Raw genomic sequence first — 23,589 nt, forward strand, 5'->3', positions numbered from 1 at the left:
TGGTACAAAAATAAACAATGATCATTTTGTTTGTGGCACTTTTTTAAGAACAAAAACAACAGCATTACTTGTGCTGCCCCCCCCCTCCCACCAGACATTAATTCTCAAACATTTCTATAATTTTGATGATAACAATAATGCATTTTATATTTTTCATTATTTAAAAATGTGATTGTAAAAGTTTTATATTGTGATTAGCATTCGGTTCTTTAAGACAAATAACAGGTTGCTCAATATTTTAATAGAAACTGCATATTTAAGACTTTTAATTTTAATTTAAAATCACCAGTGCAAATATCAAACAGCGCACACATTTCGTAAGCATTTATTAATGGGAATTTAAATAAAAACAAAAGCGTTGGATTGGATAAATTAAATTGTGTTTAGATAAGTAGTGTCAATCACTAAAAATGTATTAAAATCATGATTTATGTATTTTTTTTAAAGCTTTTTAATGGTATTTCCCTGTATTATTGTGAGAGGGACAGTGATAATACTGTAAAGTGGTTTAGAGTCTTTTTACTGTAATCTCTTCTGTAATATTTCAGAATAGAGAGAGAGAGTGTACAGAAACATTTCGCTCGGTTTTAATTCAGTACAGAACCTGAAACATGTCTACAGGTCTGTGGGTTTGGTTGAGAACATAAAGCTTTAGGTCAGGGTCTATAACAGTCCTCCATACGTCAAACACGTCACACCATTTCCTGTCCAGAGCTTATCTCTCTACATCTCCACAACAAACTTTACGTAGAACTAGTGATCAGGTCTGAGCACTTCCTGACACGGTCAGACACGATGACGTCAGGAGAGAAAGAGTGAAAACGGCTATAGGAAACACCTGGAGAAAAGAGTGCAGAGATGGACGTGACCTGTGGACTCTTTTGGTTTATGGTTTTGTTTATTTTGGACAGTCTATTGTTGTGTTTCATTCTTTAAACCCCTCGTCTAACAGACGTCACATGTCTGTTTCTGCAGAATCCGCCTCTATTGTGGAGAACCGGCGCCTGGCGTCCATCTATAAAACACACTGCTGATTCTGTTATAACAATACAGTTTCTCAGAAAGAAGGAAACTGTGTGTCTAAATAGGATTTTAACATTTTATTCCAACCTAAACAGACTTTAACAAACCAAAGTGATAATAAAGTTTACTATAATAAGTTGAGGACTTTTTTCTATGGAGGAAAACACCACCAGCCAAGTACAATTGGAAAAATCCACCTCAGGGTTTTGTTCTAACTGCCTGGGCAGCTCTGGGGTGGATTTTTAATTTCTGTACTACCCACCTCTGTGTGTAACTATAGGTTTAAATAGGATCTCCGGTGGATTTGGTGTTTTACAGAGACTCTAAGACTAGGTCAGTGGCTGAACTGCACTTAGCAGGGCATTATTACACATGTTATAAAGTAAAATATGACATTGCAAAGACTGTTATTAGTGTAAAAATGTCTTTATTTTAAAACGTTTCTAACTGTTGTCCATCTCGCTGCCTCCTGGTGTCGCAGTGCTGTTAGCCAATCAGAGGCGATATGTTTGCGTGCATGAATATATGAATATTCATGAGCAAGAGCAGAAATCCTATTGTTTCTCCCCTCCAACCCACTCCTCCACCGGACTAAAGCAGTGTTATACTGGATCACCAGAGCACTCTTGTTTTTCACTGAAAACAGCTCACAGTACATTCATTCATACTAGAAACACAACTAGACATTTTAAAATTAATGAAAAAATCAAATGAGACCTTAAAGGTTTTATTAAAAATGACCATAAAAGTTTTTTTTACACTAAAAGATTTGTGGGTTACACTTAAAAACAAGCTTGCAAAAATCACTGCAGTGTGTTTTAAAGTAAAAGTAGCACATCATTTTTTACAGTGCAGGTCTCGTCCCAATTCAGCTCAGTTTGGGGGGAGTCCCAGCACACCGGCTAACAATAGACCATTGTGTGGGGTCGTTCTCAATTCCCACAGCAAGTGTGTGTGTGTGTGTGTGTGTGTGTGTGTGTGTTTTCTCTCAGCTCATTCCTTCTATCTCCACTGACATTTTTGCGCACTGCAGTCATCCCGGACCACCTGGCGCTAATGCTAACCTGCTCAGCTAGCTCAGACGCTACTGGTTAGATGGCCAGTAGATAATGAAACTGGGTTCATTGTTCTTGGGTTCTTTGTTTGTTCCTCAGTGGCCTTAATGTTCAGCGGATCTGAGTCCATTAGGAGATGTTTAGGATGTGGTGGAAGAGGAATTCCTCAGGATAAAAGCGCTCCTGAAAAGTCTGCAGACATCGTGTGACGCAACCATATACTGTATACATGAACCAGAATCTCAAAGCAGTGTTTTAACTGGATCTGGCAACATCGACAAAACACGTAAACACAGATAAACACATAACATATTTATTTTGCAAAATTTTTCCAAGTTTGGTCCTTTTTTCAGCGATGTAAAAACACATCTGTGAAACTTGGTGGTGGTAGTTTCATGGTTTGAGCTTGTTGCTTCAGTGCATCTGATCCAGGATGGTTTGCCATCGTTGAAGGAAAACTTTTAGAATTATAAATTATAACAGCCAATTCTGAAGAAAATCTGTTTGTGAACTGAATCTGGAGAACATGGGTCATGCAGCAAGACAACGACCCTAAGCATACAGGTGGTTCTAAGATTGACCTTCTACAGCTCTGTAAAAAGAAAGAGTTACCACTTAAAACCACTTAATGTTTTTTATTTTTTACCAAATTAAAAACCTCTCAACAGGAAGATGGATGATCACAAACCATCAAACCACCAAACTGAACTGCTTGAATTTTTACACCAGGAGTAAAGCAGCATAAAGTTATCCAAAAGCAGTGTGTAAGACTGGTGGAGGAGAACATGATGGAGAGATACATGAAAAAAAACTGTGATTAAAAACCAACCAGGGTTATTCCACCAAATATTGATTATTTCTGAACTCTTAAAACTTTATGAATATGAACTTGTTTTCTTTGCATTATTTGAGGTCTGAAAGCTCTGCATCTTTTTTGTTATTTCAGTCATTTCTCATTTTCTGCAAATAAATGCTCTAAATGAGAATATTTTTATGTGGAATTTGGGAGAAATGTTGTCTGTAGTTTATAGAATAAAACAACAATGTTCATTTTACTCAAACATAAACCTATAAATAGCAAAATCAGAGAAACTGATTCAGAAACTGAAGTGCTGTGTTTATGCAGGCTCTTTAGGAGATTGGTAAAGAATGGTTTGTCATTAGCTGCAGTATTGTTATGTAGAGAATGCATGCTAATACTGTCTCTATAGAGCAGTCTGGGTCTGAATGCTGCACCGGCTTTACTGCACTGAATAGAAGTGACCTGAAAGGGTTAATCAGCTCTCATCCTCCTGATGAAGAGCTTTTGTTGGTGCTGGACGCTCTGTTTCTGAAGTGTCGGCTCCCCGGGGGCTGGGGCCTGATTACAGAGGCTCTGTGGTGACTGTAATGCTTGAGTAACCCATCCAAAAATTCAGAATTAATAAAGAAAAACAATGTAGAGAGAAAATCTTGATTATCATAACAATTAACTATATTTGTCATATTTTTTAGATTATTTATTCGCTCTACTAGGGATATGCAAAATTAACATTTTTGGCCAAAACCAAAAACGAGACAAAAAAAAGAATTTTACTTCAGCAGTGCTATTCTAATCGCAAATTTATCTTAGCAGTGCCATTATAATGACATATTTACCTGAGCAGTGCTACTTTTATTATACAGCATTGTTATTCTAATCATCAATTTACCTCAGCAATGCTATTCTTATTATGAATTCACATCACCAGTGCCATTCTAATCACAAATTTGCCTCAGCAGTGCATATATTCATCTCAGCAATGCTATTCTAATCACGAATTTACCTCAGCATTGTTATTCTAATTGTTAATTTACCTCAGCAGTGCTATTCTAATCACAAATTTACGTTAGCAGTGCTATTCTTATTATAAATTTACCTCAGCATTGTTATTCGAATCATAAATTTACTTCAGAATTGCTATTCTAATAACAGATTTACCTCAGTAGTCATGAATTTACTTTAGCATTGCTATTTTAATAACAAATTTACCTCAGTAGTCATGAATTTACTTTAGCATTGCTATTTTAATAACAAATTTACCTCAGCAGTGCTATTGTCTTATTATGAATTTACCTCAGCATTGTTAGCAAAAATCCTAATGTTAGAGGAAACACTGCAAAATTATTTAAAATAAATAAAATATTTTTTTTTCTCCTATTTGGCTGAATGCTAAAAGTTTTCAGACAAGTTATTTCTAATACTCGATGCACGGCTCCTTTTTTCTAAATGAATAAAATGAGAAATTGATTAGATCAGCCTGGTCATGCAGAGCGATGGAAAGTTTTGGAGCTCTGTGGTCAAAAACCCAGAGACTTTCCCATCTGCTGTTTTTCTGCCTGATGCTCAGTAAGCATGATGTCCGTCTGAAAGCGGCCGGGCTAATGAGGACAGCACGCTCAACTAATTAGGCATCTGCTGGCTCATATCAAGCTGCTGCGCTATTGGCTGAAAACAGTGGGCAGATTCTGCGTTTTTATAAGACGTGTCCTTGTCCAAGCTTTTTTTCTTACCCTTAAATATTAGGGATTAAAAAATGATGTCCACGTCCACAAATATTCATAATAAAAAAATGCACCCAAAAGGAATCAAACAGATGTGTATACTGTAAACTAAAAGAGATCCAGACTTTAACATAAGCCCTATCTTGATGGTATTATTTTCTCAGGGGGTTCTGGGTAATTTTCTCTTTTATGGGGGGTTTTTATCCTTTGTGATTTTATTCCTGTCCAGAACGATCATGTAGATGTACTGTTTTTCTCTGAACTCCGTGCTCCTCCGGTAATTTTAGTCCCGTCCGGACGCACATCTCACGCAGTTTCGTCTCCTTGCCTTCAATAAAATAGATATTTGTCCACGTTCCAAACGTTAAGACTACTGCTTAGAAACCTATTGGTCATGATTTTGCTTTGTTTTCTGCCATTTACACACACTTTTCATGATGCTGTTTTTTTCCTGTTGCCTAGCATGTGTGCAGTGAACTGGGTGTAACTGAGGGCATGGAAGGATACATCAGCTGCGTCCTTCAGATTGCTCCAAACTTCAGCTGCATTTCTCTGCTTTTAGCAGCCTGTAATGATGGAGTCTAGACTTTGGAACACAGACAGTGGGGTACTGTGTGGTAAATATGGCCTTCTTTTGGTTGAGATGAAGCAGGGTGGTCACAGCTGCTCTTTCTACAGGGGTCAGAGGTCAGAAAGATCATGCCAGAGCCTTAGGCTCCATTGGCCGCAGCCGAATTGAGTGTGACTAATCAAGTTGTTAGCAGCGCTGTGGGTGCATTTCTTGTGCAATAAATCTTTGAATACAACACAACACGACTGTATTAGAGTTGTATCATGCAAATGATGAAAAATACAGTCTTTATTCTAAATATAATGCAATATATCTTTAGCTTCATTGCTGCAGAATTCCAGATCTTCTGTTTCTGGAACCTTCGCTAATCTTATCTGAAAATAAGCAACAAGGAAAAATAGTGCCAAGGCAGAGAACAAGCTCCTATATAGATTTCTTTCCTGCTTTTCTGGTGTGTTTCTCACAAACAGCCAGAACCCTGAGATAGTCCAGGACCTGTGCCTCTTCTGTGACCTTTGCAGACTTTTCTTTCCCACAGCTGTGGATCAGGCCTGTTACAGAGTCCATAGATTATTCCGTTTCGCCTGTGCCAGAACATTATCCAGCGTAGCGGCATGCCCTGGCCGAGGATGACAGGCAGGAAGTCATTTTCACACTCGCTGCCGCTGCAGAGATTCTGTTCTGTTCTTTCGAGCTTCCTTTTGCCTCGTCTCCAACAACTGGAGCCTGAACGTCCTGTGCCAAGAAACCTAGAGGACGAGGAAGGTCTAATGTTTGAGGACGAGGCTGTTAAAACCTTACTTAAAGGCTAACAAAGATATCACATTTATTCAATTACTTACACTTAATAGAATAGGCCAACTTCATGTTTATATTTTTAAAGTTTCTTTAAGAGTTCAGAAATCAATATTTGTTTATTTAACCCTGGTTGGTTTTTAATCACAGTTTTAATTTAATGCATCTTGGCATCATGTTCTCCTCCACCAGTCTTACACACTGCTTTTGGATAACTTTATGCTGCTTTACTCCTGGTGCAAAAATTCAAGCAGTTCAGTTTGGTGGTTTGATGGTTTGTGATCGTCCATCTTTCTCTTGATTATATTCCAGAGGTTTTTAATTAGGTAAAATCAAAGAAACTCATCATTTTTAAGTGCTCTCTTATTTTGCTATAGGTATAGAGCCAAATACTGGAAAGTGAATAACAGTTTTAAAAACATTTTACATCATTGATAATAATTTATCGAAACCTCATGAGATGTTTGTAATGTTTGGCTTATTAATGCACATAATTTTATTTTAGCTTGGTGTGGCTCCTGCACTTGCACAGATCTCCACAGCTGTCAGCACAACCAGCAAGGCTATTTTTGAATAAACGGGCATCAACCATAAATTATATAGCACTACCAGAAATGCTATTTTTTTGCAGGCAGTGGCCGGGCTCCTCATGTTATAACTCTGGTGTCTGGTTGAATTGAGACAGACTTCAGATTTTAGTTGCATCAACTGTTCAGGAAACTCTACAGAATTCCAGAACGAGTAAGTTGGCTACAGATGGCTTTGGCCATATACTCTTGAGTACACAGCTCTTCCTGAGTTCCTGAGATGATGTGGGTGTGCTACAGCAGGGAAAATACAACAAAACCTCGCAAGAGCCAGAAACCTGGACCATATTTGGAAGCCACTGCCATAGACATATCCCATAACCACACGTACAACAACAATCATTGAATAAATAACTGAAATACTGTTGTTTGGAAGCTCTGCTCTCAGCACTGCTGACGGTTCGAGTCTCAGCAGCTGCTTTTGGCTTTTGGGATGGTGGTGAGCATTCCTCCAGCGACAGCCTCTAACCCAGCCGGATGCTTCACCGGATAAGCAGTGCTGTCCAGAGCCCGGCTGCAGCGGGACTTTTCATCATCCTGAGATGTTGTGTTCTGTGAGTGGAGATAAATTACTCATTCCCAGACAGAAATATAAAAACAACTCGTTTAGAATTTCTCTAAACTGATCTAACATCAGGGGATCGTATTATCTGCCTTATAAAGGATGTTTATAGTGAAGCACACCAATCAAACTGCCTACAGGACACCACCGACAAATGCTGCACACAGGACACTACCTACAGGACGCTTCCCACAGCACACTACCCACCAGATGCTGCCCACGGGACAATACCTAATGGACGCTGCCTTAAGGACTGTACCCACAGGAAGCTGCCCACAGAAAACTACCCAATGAATGGTGCCCACAGGACACTTCCCACAGGACACTGGCCACAGGACTCTACCCACAGGACACAGCCCACAGGATACTACTCACAGGACACTGCCAACAAGGCCTCTACCCACAGGACGTTGCCCACAGGACACTACCCACAGGAATGCTGCCTACAGGATGCTGCTTAGAGGACTCTGCCCATAGGATGCTGCTTCCAGGAGACTACCTACAGGACACTACCCATATTATTTTTCCTGAAATTATCAGGGTTCGTACGGTCACGGTTTTATTGTCCATGTCTGCTCAGCACTGATGTTTTAAAAATTGTATGGTCATGGAAATTTGCCTTGAAGTCATGAAAAAATTTTGGAAATTTATTGGTTAAAAAGTGTATGAAGCCTGAGTTACACCCTCACCCCTCTTGAGAACTCTTGAGTTTGGTTCACGTTGTTGTTTAAAAGATGGAGGTGTTTCTGGGTTGGTTGGGTACTCAGCGTCCCTGAACCCCTGATTCCAGTACAGGCCCAGTTTTGTCACTAGTTAGTAAAAGAACATCTCCAGTGTTTAACACTTTCAGCAGGTCTTAAACTGCACAGATGTTTCCGGTTCTATTTCTCACAGTAAGTTTCCTTTTTCAGTCTGTTTTAGTTTTTAAGTATTGGGTCTGTCGGGCGGATGGAGGCAGCGTTCTCAGCTGTTCTGATCCGTCAGTAAGAACAGAGCTCTGCCTGCTCAGACTCTCAGCTGCCCAAACCAATCAGAGCAGCAGTTAAATGATCATTAAAACCTGAAAACTACAGCGAATATTGATCAGAAGGTCCATTCACTAACAGAGGCTATCTGTTCAAGCCTCCTTTGGCAAGCCCTGGGCAGCTGTGGGGTTCGTCCAGTAATTCATGTCTGGTTGGAGCCACTTCTGTAAGAGATTTATGCTGCATTTATTTACGCTACACCAGATACAGTGGCTTGCAAACGTATTTATACCCAGTTTTTCACTTTTTATCACCTTACAAGCACAAACTTAAATGTGTTTTATTGAAATTTTAAGGAATAGACTAACAGCTAATAGACCAAGCTTTGATCATCCCAGGCAGCGCTGTTCCATCAATCCATCATCCAAAAACCAACAAACCTGAAAAAGTTATTCTAGTAAAACTGTTTCTACAAACCTACCAAGACATGAACCAACCATCCACCCAAACTGACAGATCCAGCAAGGAGAGCCATGAGGCCCATGATCACTCTGGAGGAGCTGCAGAGATCCACAGCTCAGGTGGATCAGGAGAATCTGTCCACAGGACAACTGTAGACTTGCAGCTGTAATTGCAGTGAAACATGGCTCTATTAAGTGTTGATATAGGGCGGCTGAATACTTAATGTCACAGTTTTTTTAGATTTTTCATTGCACTTGTAAATTATGTGCTACTTTGGGTCAGTTTGTCACTTAAAATCTCAACAAAACATACATTTAATTTGTGGTTGTGAGGAGAAAAATTTCAAGACATTCAAAACGTTCAAGTGGTAAGAGTACTTTTGCAGGACACTGTAATTATCCAAGTGCATGCATCATCCATGTAGCATTCCCGTTTTACCCTTTTCCAGTGCAGGGAACTCTGACTCTGAAAGCCCTGTATAGAGGCAGAGGGCATGGCATGAGCCACAGCGAGACTGTTTAGCTAGAGGCTAATGAGAGGAGAGGGCTAAGCATCAGTAGACGGGCAAAAGTTCACGCTACTCAAACGAGACATCCGGTCAAGTGACAGCTCCCGACGTCTCGGAGCGAGAGCGTGTTGATGTTGGAGGGGTTAGCGAGCAGCCAGGCGAGCAAAACGCATCATCCGCCAAAAGAGCACGGAGGGAGACGGACACCCCCTCCCCTTTACCCTAATTCCTCACTGTGGATTCTCTTCATTCTAGACCAGACAGCAGTTTTATCTCAGAGACGATTCGGAGATCGCGGCGGCGGCTGCTGCCAGAACGAGGCTGAACGATCCATGTTTAGCCAGTCTCTGGCAGGCCTGAATGAGCTCAGCTGGCGTTAGCATGCAAACAATTCCCAAATCGCAGGCCTGCAGGAATGATGTGTGCGAGGAGAAGCCCACACACACACACACACAGGTTTTGCATTTTCCGACCGATTCTGCATATTTCATGCTGGAATCTGCTGGAATCTGTTTCCACCTGAGAGAAGTCTGATGGTGGAGAAAGTCTCAGCGGAAACTGGAGAAAGACTCTGCAAGACTTAAAGCACTGTTTCTGTCTCCGATGTGGGGGAGCTGGCCTGGGTTCAGATGCCTCACAGTCCAACAGAGTCCAAACGGATCAATCAGACTGGTGTTACAATGCCAACATTAAATTCCAGTCTCTGTTTTTAATATCTCGCTGAAATGTTCCCACGAAGCAATGTTTCTAGAACCTGGGTGTCCATGGTTGGCCATGAGTTCTCCAGAGTTTATGCATGGACCATTTCTTTTGAAAACAGTTTAAGATTCTCTTAGAATTACATTCTGGATTTGCAGAATGTCAGCGTGAATTCACAAATGTGGTTTTAAGAAATCAGCAGGAGGCATTGTTGATAGTTCAACAGTTTTAAAAACACATTTTTCCAGGATTCTGGTAAATCTAATCATTGGTGTCTGGTTCGGTACTAGACTTATAGTCTAGTCTAGACTAGGTGTTTTCTCACCTGCCAAATTTGGGTCTGAACCAAACTAGAAGGTGTGAAAGAGGAACAAAGGATCAAAATTTGGTGCAACCAAAAGTTGTACGATTCATGCTGTTTGCCATCAGCAGCCAGAGTCTGAGAGAGCACAATTGGCTTGGTTTCCTCTGGTCGCTCTTTTCCACCTAAAAAATTATTGGTTCTTGGACCAGTTAAATTCAGGCTTATAAGAACCATGGTGCTAGAGCAAGGTCAGCCGTGCTCTCTCGGGGCTCCGGCAGCTGGTGTCAAGCTGCATGACTGGGATTCGAACCACCAATCTCCCGATTATAGTGGCAGCGCTTTAAACCACTGAACAACTCAGAGCCCATGCAGGGTATTTTTAAAGATCTGACCGTGTTTGACCCTCTTGGGGTTGCTATGGTGTTTGCACATGGTTGCTATGGTATTTCAGGTGGTCGCTATGGTGTAGAATCCCAGGTGGTTGGTTTATGCTACTCTCTGGGGACGTCAACTACGTGCAGTCCAATAGACTAGGCAAGAGACTTACAAGGTGCATGGTTTTAAACAGGCATGGTTTTTGGGACACAACCATTTTCACTGCCTACAAAAATAAAAACTACATATTATACAGGATGCTTAAACAGTCTGTAAAAAAATAACTTAGTTAAGCCCTAGATCTTTACATACACAAGCTAGTGATGCTCGTCTGGACTCTCAGTAAAGCCCACCCTGTGTGTTTTGTCGGGGTCATTTGGTTTGAATGCCTGTAATGGGCTGGTTTTAGAGGACGTAGGAACAGTGAGGGGAGTTCTCCCGCATACATGCCTCCCTAAAATAACCCAAACCAGACTAAAAACAGAGGCTGAGAGAAAATACCCATCCAGTACCCTCCCCCCATCAATCATCCACCCAACCCACCAATCATCCACCCCCCCTCGCCCCACTCATCCACCCTTTTCCAACAAAGACATGAACTAAGTGCTCGGCTAGGTAATCACTGCTAAAGCAATTGGTGACATCATGTCTCAGATAAAATGCAGCTTTTACTCGATAGGAGCACTGAGTGCAGTAAATCTGTGACCCTGCAACAATTTAATTTAATTACGATGCTTTACAAAAGATGAAATGCATCAAAAATATCTGATATTGGACTGTTTTGAGGAAATACCTCGCAGGTAAAACCACATTATCATTGCAAAAGTATCTTGTGTCTCATTTTTAACTAATTCTATTGTTCCTAACATTTGTGAAAAAGGCGATCTCTAAATGAGACCTAAATGAGAATCTCAAATACGTCTCTGAGACATCAAAGATTAGCATTTTAGCTAAATATTATTATTTTTTATTATTATTAATTATATTTCTATAGGCAGGCCTTTAAAAGAAAGGTAAAGGTGTGGGTAAACTCTCGCTCTCAGCTGTGTTGTGTCGGCGGCGAGTGAGAAAGTGACCGTCTCATTATTCTCGGCACCCTGTGGAGGAGGGCAGCGCCCGTCTCAGCTGGTACTTCCTGTCAGACGCTCAGGGGTCAATACCTGTCTCACTCTCTGTGTCTCACACACCACAACAAACACACAGACACACACACAAGGTTGCTAACAGCGCCGTTCAGACGGCGGACAGGAGACAGACAGAGCCGCGCCGGGGGAGAGGGGTCATCACCACCCCTGCCACACCAACGGTTACCATGGTTACCAGCCGGGGGGCATCATGCGTCCGTCCTAGGAGTGCCATGTGCAGTGAACTGGGATGGATAGAGAGAGAGAGAGAGAGAGAATGCCTGAGGGACAGAGAGAGAGAGAGAGAGAGCAGCTGTCCTCCAAGTCAGAGTCTATCTACTCAGGAAACACATCTGCAAGGCTAGCAGCTAACATGCTAACTGTTCACAAAGCAATACTCAAACATTTCAGTCTGTGTACAATAAAAAAAAATATCCGTAAATATATGTATAGCAGACATCCACATACATCCACCTACATATAAATGTACATACAAGCACTCAAAGCACCCCTACATAATACTATAAGGTTACACTGCATGATCAATTCAGATACTGTTATTAATAATAGTTGTGGCTTGGTAGTTTGTTAGTAGTTAGCTTTAGCTTAAAATTATCACATTAGCCACAAGCTAATGATAGCTAATGTTAGCCAAGGGTTAGCGTACTGTTCACAAGATAATAGATTAGTTATAGCACATGTGGTTTTGACACTATGGTTCAGAACTCTGAATCTAAATAGTGTAAATTTAAAATCAAAATTCACTTATTAATCAATAAAATCAGCATTAAGATCTGAGTTCTAGTGATTTGGAAAGTGAAGGATGACACACATTACTAAAAACACACCCCTCGACTACATTCTGACAAACAGCAGTCTCCAGCTCACGTCTGGCCCACACACACACACACACACACACACTCACACACACACACTGAGACGTGGGTGTGGTGGTCTGGCTGCTGATGGTGTGTTGGGGTGGGTTAGCCAAACACTGCGGTTAGCCTCTTTCTCTCTGTTTTGTCTGTGTCAGATTACTGGCAGCCGCCGTCTCCGTCACTCAGGGGCGTCGCTAGACCTTTTTTAGGGGGTCTCAAGTTGTGGTTTGACTTTTTAAACAGAATTTTGGGCCCAATTTTTGCAGTCCATAGTGTACCTGTCAATTACGTATCGTGAGGGCGCCAAAAATACGCCTTGTGCAGCTTGAAACGCACAAAACTCATGTACTAACTCTTTTAATTAATGATGGGTGTGGTTAATTTTGGGCCTAATGTGAAATAAACCTATCAGAGGGCTCTCTGACAAGACAACAAAAAAACAGGGCCATGTGCTTTAGGAACACAAGACAGGAACAGAAAGAACCAAGAAAAGAACAAACACTACTAACACATAAACCCCACATTCAGATGTTTATTTTATTGTTTCAACATTGAAAATCATGGCTGATTGACAATCCGTGTATCATTCGTTCATTTGATATTCAATTGAGAATCAAAATCGGAAAATTAAAAAACCAATTCGTTTTTTCGTTTTTTCGTTTTTGAATATAATACCAAAAAACGAATAACGGCTTGTATTTTGTATTTTTATTTGGTTATCCAAACAAAAATTGGAAATTTAAAAAACGGACCAGGAGCCGAATTTGATTTTGATTTTGAACTTGACCCATTTGTGTGCCCTGGAAGTTACTGATTTGTTTATTCTTGGTGGGTTTCTGTTGCGCGGGAGTTCACTGCAGTGTTATCTACACAGTCTGTATTGCTGTAGGCAGCATGGCCGGACTGGAACCACATTCTGGCCTAATTAAAGATCTTTTTGAAGGTATTAACTAAATATGACATTTAGCTACGGAACGTTAGACAAACACCTGAAAGATCCTGCCGATTTTTTCTGTTGTCATATCGTCTTCTTTCACTGCAACGCGTTTAGTTCCTCTGAACAAGATAAAACTCTCCATCCTCAACTCCATCCAAAGCCTACAGCAATACAGACTGTGTAGATAACACTGCAGTGAACTCCCGCGCAACAGAAACCCACCAAGAATAAACAAATCAGTAACTTCCGGGGCACACAAATGGGTCAAGTTCAAAATCAAAATCAAATTCGGCTCCTGGTCCGTTTTTTAAATTTCCAATTTTTGTTTGGATAACCAAATAAAAATACAAAATACAAGCCGTTATTCGTTTTTTGGTATTATATTCAAAAACGAAAAAACGAAAAAACGAATTGGTTTTTTAATTTTCCGATTTTGATTCTCAATTGAATATCAAATGAACGAATGATACACGGATTATTGACTAACCAACTAATCGAAAAAATAATCATCAGATTAGATGATAGCCTTGCCATGAGTATGTGGTACAGAACTGTAACAACACGCACTAACACTAGCATGTTATGTATTTTTGATGGTGAGGGACGGGCAGGTTGCCTGTATAAAATGTCATATATAAATGTTGCTATTAATATTTTTAATAGTCGGAATTCTTTGCTATAACCTACTCATGTTTGTGTTGTTTCAGGGCGAATATTGATGAGGTGGAGACGGAAGTGGTGGAGATTGAAGCTAAGCTAGATAAGGTAAGGCACACTTTCGGACTGTGCGAGTTTTATGGTATGCATTTAGGTTTATAGCGTGCACCAGTTCTATTTCTCTTGTTAATTCTCTCTATTAGTTAAAATCTCCAGATTTGTTGTATATATATATATACATATATATATATATATATACATATACAAAATACAAAAAAAATATATTTTTTTTTTGCAAAAGAGAAAACCTAATATAAATGCATTTACTGTTCTGTTCATGTCTGAATTCTCTTAATGGAGTCCATTACAGTATTGTACTAAGTTGTGATTTCTGAGCACAGCGTTTGCCTGAAATCAACACAGCAGATGCCTCCCTAATGTCTGTGATGTCACTGGTCCATCTGTTCCTGATGACCTTGAGTGACAGCTGTCAATCTGGATTACTCCGCCCCTTCCTCCTCCTCCTCCACTCCCATTTACTCAGCTCTCTGTTCAGGTTGTTAGGTTAGGTAATTGAAGAATATTCATTAGAGGTAAAAAGAGTACTAAAATATTGTAAAAAAATAAAAATATTATTAATATAGTAAATTTTTACTTAAGTACAAGTAAAATTACCAGTCTAAAATCTACTCAAGTAAAAGTAGCTCATTTAAAATTTACTTTACTGAGTAAAAGTTACTTAGGTACTTTTTTAACAGCGTGTTGAAGTGCAGAAAAGTGTTTTTAGCTGGGTGATAATTTTATACGGATCTGAGTGGAGCTTCTGTGCTCGGTCTCATGTTGTTTACCAGGTCTCTGTTCTTGTTTTGGGTACGTTTTGCACATGTGGCTTAAGGTTTATGTAATTACAGCTTTACACAATTAGATCAGGCAGAACGGGACTCAGAACGGCTGCACCTCTCATCCTGTCTTATGTTGACCATCATCCTCCTCTGTAACCACGGCAACCAGATAAAGAAAGACCTTCTCTGCACCTCTGCTTTTATTCAGATTGCATTAAATTTATCGCAGAGATATACAGCCCTGTAAAAAATAAGATATCTCTTAAAAATGATGAGTTTCTTTGATTTTACCAAATTGAAAACCTCTGGAATATAATCAAGAGGAAGATGGATGATCACAAACCATCAAACCACCAAACTGAACTGCTTGAATTTTTACACCAGGAGTAAAGCAGCATAAAGTTATCCAAAAGCAGTGTGTAAGACTGGTGGAGGAGAACATGATGCCAAGATGCATGAAAAAAACTGTGATTAAAAACCAGGATTATTCCACCAAATATTGATTTCTGAACTTTTACAACTGAATATGGACTTTGATGTGTAAATACTCTGCATCTTTTTTGGGTTTAAATGACAATTTCTAAAATATTTTTATTTGTAATTTGGGAGAAATGTTGTCTGTAGTTTATAGAATAAAACAACAATGTTCATTTTACTCAAACATAAACCTATAAATAGCAAAATCAGAGAAACTGATTCAGAAACTGAAGTGCGACCTTCATTTTTTACAGAGCTGTATATATATATACTGTATTAATGAGTAACTGCAGCAGCTGCAGCGTATCCGTCTCAGAGCTCTGCCTCGCTCTACCTCCAGTCTGGCTTGCTATGTGTCTCTCTGACTCGTCTGATGGAGGTACGGCAACAGCAGAGGGACACAGCCTTTAAAGACATCCGATCCGAGCAAGAAATTAAAACCTACTTAAATATAATTGTATTCTTTTTTACAAAAATATAAATAATTTTTTACACATTTTTATCCCCTTTTTTATAATTATGGAGTTATTTTGGTGAAACTTGATAATTTTATTATCTGTTAATTTAAGCTCAGTAACATCTACTGCAACACTGGTAGTTATTGATCCCTCAGCGTCTGATTGATCACAGTCGGGGGTTCTGCCGGTGTGATCCGGGTCGTACCGGCGGCTGAATGAACACAGGCGTTTTGCGTCAGGAGTTTTGGACCAAAGTGTGAGAAATAAAGAGAGTCGACTTTCCCTGGCTGAGAATTTTCCCCGGGCTCCGGCGCGCTGTGCCATGCTGTGACTGAATGTGATTAAAAGAGTGCAGAGAGAGAAAGAGAAGAAAGACGCAGTTCAAAAAGCCAAAAGCTGAAGAAACGGAATGAACTGAAGGAGCTGAAGGAGCTGTGATGCTCCGAACTGAAAAAAGATTTTGTAGAATTTACTTTAAAAAAGTTTCACAACTCTCTGCATTTGCTTTTTTTAAGTAAATTTAATTTCAGATAATTTTAAGTAACTTTAACTCGTTTTCAAGACTTAAATAGAGTTACACAGAGTAAATAAGAGAACTGAACTGTATCAATCCTTTCTTTTAGTAAACTTTTAGGAAAGTCCTGAAACCGAGTTGAAGTTACTTAAATTTATCTGAAATTTAATTTACTTTAAAAAAAGCAAATGCAGAAAGTTGTGAAACTTTTTTAAAGTAAATTTTACTCATCATTTTTTTAGTGTGGAGTGCAGTCTGGTTTCAGTTAGATCTGGATTAGTGAAGCACTGAGCTCAGACTCCGGGTGTGATGGCTGCCATATGCTTACAGTCTCACACATGCAGGCCACCTGAGAATGTGTCACACACACACACACTTTCTCACACACACACACACACACACACACAGGACGCGGGGTGATAATTGAGGGTATAAAACAAACATGTGACCACATGAGAGCCGCTTGTGTAACGACTGCGGGATCATGGGACGTGAAGAAAGTGGGAAACAGTTACTGTAGTTTCTACATGTGGGGAGATAATTGGCACATTAGTGAAAAATGGGTTATAATGTAGAAAAATGGCACCTGTTACACGTGTGAAAATGTGTGTGTGTGTGTGCCAACATGAATAAATTAATGACTTAATGAACAATTGAAGTCACAATGATATTGCACCTTTCTAGAATCCCAAGGATGCTTTACAATAACATTTTATACTCAATCCCACACAGCAGTAAAAAGCAGCAGCCAATAGAGCACAGCATACTCTCAACCGGAAACCACCGTAATCTACACCATAGTTCAACAACTACCGTACAGTAGAGTACAGTACGCCCAAAACACACCCACAATTAATTAAAAGCATTAGTACATGCCTTTTGCATGTTTTGAGCCATGCAAGGTGTACTTTTCCCGTCGTTACGATAGTAAAGACACATTGACACGCCCCCAAATCAAGCTGCACAATGCACTGTTATACTACAGCTCAGCTATAGATCTCTAAAAAAGATGAAGAAAAACAGCATCTTAACAATCTGGTTAATAATCTGTCTCTCTCTCTCTCTGTCTCTCTCTCTGTCTCTCTTTCTCTTTCTCTCTCTCTCTGTCTCTCTCTCTCTTTCTCTCTGTCTCTCTCTCTGTCTCTCTCTCTCTCTCTCTCTCTCTCTGTCTCTCTGTAGCTGGTGAAGTTATGCAGTGGGATGATCGAGGCGGGGAAGGCGTACGTCAGCGCCAATAAGCTTTTTGTGAACGGCATCAGAGACCTGTCTCAGCAGTGCAAGAAGGATGAAATGATATCAGTGAGTGTTTAGTGTGGGTTTAGTTTTCTAAACTCCTCCTTATTCAGTGTTTTTATGCTTTATTTCTGTATTTAATGTGTTTTCCTCCACCTGGGACTGATATTAAACCCTGTTTTTCTGATGCTGAGGACCTTATTAAAGCCTGACACGCTTGCTGCAGTTTTTCCATTGTAAAATATAATGTCAGACCCAAGATTACACTTCCTCCTCTTCCAGATCCTGCTGTGTGAACCGCAGTGAACCAATCACAGGGCTGTGTGTTTCCCAGCAGAGCCTCTTAAACTGCAATTGTTCACCAATAATAATGATAATTGCGTCCTGCCGTCACCAGAAATCTCATTTATATCTGTTAATTGCAGATGGAACAGTAATTATTATTATTATAAAAGGAATTTTGGTGATACACTTGCAAGATTTGTGTTTTTTTAAAGTGTGATTATAAGTTTGATTACAACATTTGTGTGGTTTTACAGATTTAATACTCGTTTCTTCATTTGTTTGCAGGAATGTCTGGAAAAGTGTGGAGAGAGTCTGCAGGAAATAGTGAACTACCACATGGTACGTCTTTAACTTTCTTTCTCAGGTCTGGAAATTGAAGTTTTTAAATTCCAAGATGATTCCAGTTTTTTTTTATGACGATGTACAAACCCTGATATAACATTATATAAAATGCCTACACAACTTACCTCATCCATCTGGTGCCCACAAGATAACACCTCACACCCATCCTATACTGTCCCCTGAGGCACTATTTCACGACCAATTAACATACTCCTGTCTAGAACATACGATGTTCTGTAATGTTGTCGGATCACACCACACTCCCACCACCATGCTTCACAGTTATTAGTTATTAGGTTATTTTCAGTAACAGCAGTGAAAACAGCATTGTGTTCCCAAGCAACGGTTTCCTGTAGTTTAATATATATGGTTTATATTAGAAGCCAGAAATCGCTTGTCATCTGTTTTGTTATATTTAATTCTCAGTGAATTTGTGTGTGAAATGTGAAAGTGGGCGTATATAAACAGACCTTCAGAATATCCATTACCAGATAAGGATGAGCAGTGGATTAAAAATCAGATTAATGACTCTGCTCGGCCCGGAAAGAGATAAAGAGTGGCCGAGTTTAACCTGTGTTATTTAAGAGAGAGAGATAGAAAGATAGTAATGACTGCACTGTTATTATTACTATTATATTCTTATTCTTCTATTATTTTCTAAAATCTGTTCACTTGTATTATTCATTGGTTTGGCAATTGTGTATATAATTAGTGTAGTGTATATAATCAGGTTTCTTGGTCACATGACATCATCACGGAGTTCAGTAGCTCCTCCATTTCCACTCGCTGTTGTGTTTTTAACATGGATCTCCGTGGAAACCGTGGCACGCCCAAAGTGTACAGTAATTACGGTGTGCGGCAGTGGACAAATATCTATTTTATTAAAGGCGAGGAGACGAAACTCAGAGATGTGCGTCCGGACGGGACTAAAATTACCGGAGGAGCACGGAGTTCAGAGAAAAACAGTAGATAATTCAGCCTGTAATTTACTCAGAGGACGTCTGAGAAAAACACCTACATGATCGTTCTGGACTGAAATAAAATCACAGAGGATAAAAAACCCATAAAAGAGAAAATGTGTGCATTTTTCCTCTTATCTGAAATGTAGTGCATCAGCAGAGATATTTTTGCCTGTTTTGCCTAAAATGAGCTTATTTAGTTTTGTATTAAGGATGTCCTGATCACATTATTTGCTTAAGAGTCACACTCATTTGATTTTGCAATGCAATAAAAATAAAAATGAAAGAACATAATGTAATAATATTAATGAACAATAATAATAATTATTATTATTTGTGTAATTTAAGCACAAATTTGGCCTCCAAAAGTATTTTTTAAAGGTGCAGTGTGTGATATTTTTCCTGACATGCTGCAGATTATATGACCTGTTGAAAAAGAAAGGCATTTTATAGCTCACAAACTGCTGTATAGGATGCATTGACTTATATAGATGGGTAATATTAATTTTGCTTAACATTCGTAGTATATTTATTTTAAGGAAAAACTACTAATCGTTCCTTTAAGATTTCCAACCCCATAAAGCATTCTAAACATTGATTCAGTATCAGAATTTCAACATTAAGCAACATATAAAACAATGTTAAATCGTAAAAAGGTTGTTTTAAGGTTGTTATACCATCAATAGGCTTGGGAATCGAGAATCGATTCCTGTTGAGAATCGATTCCGTTTGTTTCGATTCCACGGAATCGTTTGGCACCTTGCTTAATGATTCTCTTATCGATTACAGACAGCACGATCACGCATGTTACGCATGATTCAGTAAGCACGTCTTTTCAATGGCGTCCACTAGGTTAAAACGCTCGAAAGTTTGGCTTCATTTCACGCTACACAAGGATGGCAACAGGGCGTTTTGCAACCATTGTAAACTTTTGATAACATCGCCGGGAGGGAATACATCAAATATGCACAAACATCTGCGCACACAACATTATTAGAGAGTATTTGCTACATTTCCATATTGCCAGTTGCACATTGTTGTGGACATGTTGACCTTGTTGTTGAGTTTGTAAGGTCGTATGATGTTTAAGTAAACAAAGTTGGTGCTTATGAAACTGTTTGCTCTCCTTTTTTCCCCAAATTGGAATCGATAAGAGAATCGATAAGGAATCGAATCGTTTCACAGAATCGATAAGGGAATCGGAATCGGAAAAATCTTATCAATTCCCATCCCTAACCATCAATAATATTAAAAGATGTAATGCATCTTTTAATTGTACACATTTACAGTATTTAGAGTATCTCTATTATGACCTATATTATCTTTCTATACAGCCTCAGTAAAGAGAACTCAACTCACAGAGTCCCGCTTCTTATTTATCATCAATTATTGAAGCTCCAGATCCCCCAGAACAGCTCTTATATCAGGGTTTCAGATGCCGGCTGCTGTACAGGCTGATATAAAAGCTTTTTCTGTAGAGTTGTGGAATATTCTGTTTTTCTCCAGGCCGGAATGGAAAGAATGGAATTAGCAGCAGATTTTTTCCAGGTTTTTTGGTTTGGTTGGAGAAAGGACAGCAGGAAGGAAGGAAGAAGTGCTGAATAACGAAGAGAAATGAGAGGAGGAAGAGGTGAAGGACAAGTGAAACTCAGGGCAAGGTCACTCCGGGTTTTTCCCAGGATTTGATGTCATTAAATATTTCCTGAAAAATATTTACAGAAGAGAAAGATCGGCGGAAATAAAGGCAGAAAGAACGGATGCAACTGTGCTTTTGATGAGTTTACTTTTTTACAGAAAAGTAGAATAGCTGAGTCAGGACTCTGTGATGCTTTTGCTCCAGTTAAATAAATGGAGGGATGGAAGGATTATTTATGGTTAAAGCTGAGTATTGTTTTCTTTAAGAATATATTTCTGAATTTGGATGCAATTTCATTTTTGTCAGTCCCTGAACTGATGCTAGTCTTTCTATCTATTCTTCTGAGATGCACTTCTATAGCTTGATGCTCCCACCCCCATGTTTCACAGTAGGAATGGTATTAGCCAGGTACAGGAGCTTCCTGCCACTGTGATCAAAATAATGATTTAAGAATGCTCCAACAGTTTATCCTAAGTCTGCTCTGGAATTATTGTTATGTTCTAAAGCTATATATATATATATATATATATATATATATATATATATATATATATAAAACAAGTTCATATTCATAAAGTTTTAAGAGTTCAGAAATAATCAATATTTGGTGGAATAATCCTGGTTGGTTTTTAATCACAGTTTTTTTTCATGCATCTTGGCATCATGTTCTCCTCCTCCACCAGTCTTACACACTGCTTTTGGATAACTTTATGCTGCTTTACTCCTGGTGTAAAAATTCAAGCAGTTCAGTTTGGTGGTTTGATGGTTTGTGATCATCCATCTTCCTCTTGATTATATTCCAGAGGTTTTCAATTTGGTAAAATTAATGAAAATCATCATTTTTAAGTTATATATGTGTGTGTGAGTGTCTGCATGTGACCGTATATGTGTGTGTTAGCTTTTAGCGACATGGCTAAATGCTCAGTTAGCACTCAGCGGCTGATTAAAGCAGGTCTGGCAGACGGTGGAACTATAGTGTGAGAAACACAGCGGGTCGTGCTGGCAGACCGACTGCGTCCTGCCGTCACTTCCCCCAGACCCGTCCAAGTGACTGTTTAGAGTTTTATTAGCCCGTCATTTATATTAATACATTTATTTAATAAATGTAATTAATTGTGTAAGTATGAGTGTAATTAGTTAACACAATCTTGTAATTACATTTAAAGTTACGTAAGTAAATTGAGAGTAAGTGCAGTCGTTATGTAATAAATGATGTAATTGTGGTGTTTGATGGATTACGTAATGTAAACTGGAATATGCAGGAGGACAACACTAATACAGTAATACCTGTAGGCTTAGAAGGTGTTCCTGAAATTTAAATATTTTTAGTTAAAACACACATTTAAATATTTACATAATCTCGAAGCTCTGTGAGATCACGACTGAAATCCTGAAAATAACTATAAACATGCCCAGGGCTCCTCTGTGGCTGGCGTTTCTGATATAATGGCCTGTAAAATGCTAAATTTAGCAGCTGCTGCTACAGTCCGGGAGCAGGACTCACCTGCAGGAGATACGAGCTGAGCTTCACCTGAGTGATGAATCTGTACCCATCCTCCCTCCCTCCCTCTCTCTCTCCTTCTCTCCTCCTCTGTCTATATTTATGTACTGTCATCTGTCTTTGTCTCTTTACTGCTGCAGCTCTCTCTCTCTCTATCTCTCTCTCAGTCCCTCTGCATCTCTCTCTCTCTCTTTTTCTCTCTCTATCCCTCTCTCTCTTTCTCGCTCTCTCTCTCTCTCTCTCTCTCTCTCTCTCTCTCTCTATCTCTCTCTCTCTCAGTCCCTCTGCATCTCTCTCTCTCTCTATCCCTCTCTCAGTCCCTGTGCATCTCTCTCTCTCTCTTTTTCTCTCTCTCTTTCTCTCTCTCTCTCTCTCTCTCTGCCCGACTGACCTATTTTAGCTGCTGCAGTGTGGCACAGGCGATCAGCAGAAAGCTGCTTGAGAGTGTGGAGCTGAATTTGAATGAGAGAGAGAGAGATAGAGAGAGAGAGAGATAGAATGAAAGAGAGAGAGAGAGGAGGATAGTGATAGTGTGGTGGGTGTGGATGGGAGGTGATGCTCAGAGCTCAGAGATTTGCATCCCTATTAGTGGGGAGTAAAAGCAGTGCAGGAGCTCCCTCTGCTGGAGAATCTGTACATGTGGAGCTTTCAGCACACAAAACACAGCAGTGTTCTTATTATATTATTATCTAAAGTATCTGTATATTTTCAGACATTTTCAAAAATAGGTAATACTACAGACTGAATGAAGTTCAACTTATATAGCGCCTTTCTAGAAACTCAAGGACGCTTTACAATTTACACATTTTACACACAGTGAGAAGCAGCAGCCAATCAAACACAGTGTACTCTCAACCAGAAACAACCACGTCCACCTGGAGGAGGACTGCATCCAGCACTACAGAATTTATCCAGAACAGAGTGTCAAAACATATTTAGAGACACAGCCGTACATACATTTTATACACACACACTCCTGTACAATACATTTACAAATCAATTTACAGTATTCAACTTTTCAGGCATTTTATAATATTCAATGTACCTGATCTTAATAAGAGAGAGAGCGACACAGAGAGAGAGAGAAAGCTCTGTTGACAGTTTAAATGAAATGAAGTGTGGATGAATGTTAAGAAGTAGAATCAGACTGTTACGGGATAGGGTGGTGTTGGATCCAAGTGCAGAGCAAAATGGTTGTTTGTTTTGGGATGTATTTAATAATTTATATCTTCAGTCATATATGTTTGCTTAGGTATATTTATAATTATTTGATTACTCAATTGTTTCTGATATTTATAAATATGTTTTAATATTGTG

At 39.3% G+C, this 23,589-nt stretch overlaps 1 protein-coding gene across 1 annotated transcript in view; it reads left to right on the plus strand.

Moving 5' to 3' along the window:
• acap3a (ArfGAP with coiled-coil, ankyrin repeat and PH domains 3a) overlaps positions 1 to 23,589 on the plus strand; it is a 71,049-nt gene that overhangs the window by 15,980 nt on the left and 31,480 nt on the right. The window contains exons 2-4 of the mRNA XM_022677035.2: positions 14,076 to 14,133; positions 17,496 to 17,615; positions 18,120 to 18,173. Of these exons, the coding sequence (XP_022532756.2) occupies positions 14,076 to 14,133; positions 17,496 to 17,615; positions 18,120 to 18,173 (232 nt within the window). The remainder of the gene's footprint in view (positions 1 to 14,075; positions 14,134 to 17,495; positions 17,616 to 18,119; positions 18,174 to 23,589) is intronic.

The sequence above is a fragment of the Astyanax mexicanus genome, chromosome 13 (assembly GCF_023375975.1).
Source record: "Astyanax mexicanus isolate ESR-SI-001 chromosome 13, AstMex3_surface, whole genome shotgun sequence".
NCBI lineage: Eukaryota > Metazoa > Chordata > Actinopteri > Characiformes > Acestrorhamphidae > Astyanax > Astyanax mexicanus.